Raw genomic sequence first — 2,262 nt, forward strand, 5'->3', positions numbered from 1 at the left:
CTTGAAGGAATTATGAGTCTCTTTGGGAGATGTCGGCAGAAGTAACACTTCAACTGGAAGCTAATGTGGTGGGCAGGATACGGTTAACAGTATTTTGGCCCCGTACATGCATTGAACCAAGAATCAGTGATGACCAATGTGTTTGCAAAAACAGAATATTAAAAAAGGAAAAACCCTTGCCCACAGCAGTAAAGTTATTCTGCTTGCCTCAGCCGTTACGACCCTCTGCAGCCTTCTTCTGCTCATTGTTCAGACTGTTCTGCGCTCACTTTGAAAAAGGACACAGTCTTGTCATCCACACACCTGGAGAAAAGAGATTAAAGAGTAGAAATGGGTTGATTGGAGTTCATGGTAAAAAATAAATAAATGACAAGAGTGAGAAGAACTGTTGATGTTGAGAGCTGTTCTGACCCGTGCCGAAGCAGTGTGTGAACATGTCCCTCTGTAGAGTTGGGCTGAGGAGACTGCGTGGCCCAACACCCACCAACCCTTAGCAGGAAAAAATCGGCAGGCTCCACATACACCTGGACACACAAAGCCAATCACTGACATAATACAAATAGCTTCACCAAAATGTGCTTGAACTGGATGATGAGCCTCCCTTGTCTCCAAGTTCTATGGTGGGGGCACTGCTGTAGGCGTCTAAGTAGGAGTCATCTGTGTACAACGTCATCTGTATCGTGGCATCAAGCTCATCTACACGCATCACCATCTCACTGTGTGTGTACAGAGAAGAACAAACAAAAAAAGTTTAAAAAAATAGCCGCTTCAAAGTACTTTCACACATGTGGTCCAACGTCATAAAACACAAATCCTGCAAGCTTTGCAAAGATTGGACTTTACAGTGCACTTTTAAAATGCCTACGACTGATTTGTCAAAAACATTCATTTCATTTTCAGTGTGAGACGTAGCTCAGTCCAGCTCACGGCATTTTGACAGCAGATGAACACAAAAACAATTGCTAATAAAGCCGCAAGCTGTGGCAATGGGAGCTACGGTGTGTGAGGAGATCTCAAATGTGTTTTTCAAAAAATTCAAAATGGCGGAAAAAATTCCTAGGCGGATCTTAATGATCCTTGAGATTTTTTTGTGGAGCACATTAAGCTGCACCTGTCCGAGAAATTTCAAGTCAATCGGACTTAAGGTGGGGGGGGGGTGGCGTGGCATTTCAAAGTTTGCATAATAAAGCCTTAATTACAGCGCCACCATGTGGCCGACTGGGTTCATACTTCTTATATGGAAGCACACAATTTCCAGTTATTCCCCCAAGTTGCACGAGTTCCACAAGTTTAGCTCATTCCAACGCAGAGCCGGTGCAGCAAACAAATAACTAAAAAACGAAAAACAAGAAAACAAACAAAAACAATTTCAATCTCTATTAAATAATGTTCAGATTGCAGTGCACAGTGAAATCCCGTTTCAGGAGGCCGTCAGGGGGCTCTCTGGTTGGAACAACCTCTCAGATTTCCATGTGTGCAAAACAATTTTGGGAATCTCACCACAGAAGCATGCACTAGAACAGGTGATTTCCCTCTGGGATTTTAAGGTACATTGACTAGAAAAAGAAAAGAAAAAAAAAAAGGTCAAAAGGACAGGTAAAATTCCCAGGCATTGCTCAAGGTTCCCCTCCAGACACGTTTTAAAGTATGTAAACAATACTAATATTTAGTTTAATGTGGTTTTACCACATAAAAAAAAATAAAATACGATAACTAGGAGCACATCTTCCCTCCCCCTCATGGAGAAAGAGGTTCAGCCAGAGGACTGCATGTTTGAGCCTCATGCTGGGTTCAGACAGGAGGCTGGCGGCTTGCGGAGGTTCAGCAAGCTCGTGGTCCGCAGCTGTAGTTTCGGCGTCCTGTCTGAACCCAGCATCAAGCCGAACGTAGACTGGCTCACTTGGTGTACAGTGCTGGGGCAAAGTCTTACACATAGCCATCTCTCACGCACCAGATGTCCTACTGGTACGTTCCCTTTCCACTATCTACGAGTGCACCGTTGTGCGTCCGGGGCTGTGTGCCCCAGGCGATTCTAAGTGGTTTAGTGTTATGGTTTGGGGTTTTTGTTAGGGTTGTTTATCCCTTCTAGCCTCCTTGTGTTTTTGTCTTTGTTTTCTCCTTGGTCTTGTGTTGTTTGCTTCTGTCTTGTGTCCCTGTGTGTCTGTTTGTTCTTTCTCCTGTTTTATTGCAGTAGTATGCTTCCTGTCTTGTCTTGTCTAGTCTGGCTTTACTTTGTTTGTCTGATTGTCTTGCCCCGCCCTA

The 2,262-nt window shown here is 44.0% G+C and overlaps 1 protein-coding gene across 1 annotated transcript in view; it reads right to left on the bottom strand.

The window, feature by feature from the left end:
* Window positions 1–242: 242 nt before the first annotated feature.
* The window catches only part of LOC116693558 (uncharacterized), a 20,880-nt gene continuing 18,860 nt past the window's right edge, over window positions 243–2,262 (bottom strand). Inside the window, exons 5-7 of the mRNA XM_032522574.1 lie at window positions 601–716; window positions 412–535; window positions 243–303 (exon numbers count right to left, since the gene is read on the bottom strand). Of these exons, the coding sequence (XP_032378465.1) occupies window positions 243–303; window positions 412–535; window positions 601–716 (301 nt within the window). The remainder of the gene's footprint in view (window positions 304–411; window positions 536–600; window positions 717–2,262) is intronic.

The sequence above is a fragment of the Etheostoma spectabile genome, chromosome 8, assembly GCF_008692095.1.
Source record: "Etheostoma spectabile isolate EspeVRDwgs_2016 chromosome 8, UIUC_Espe_1.0, whole genome shotgun sequence".
NCBI classification, from domain to species: domain Eukaryota; kingdom Metazoa; phylum Chordata; class Actinopteri; order Perciformes; family Percidae; genus Etheostoma; species Etheostoma spectabile.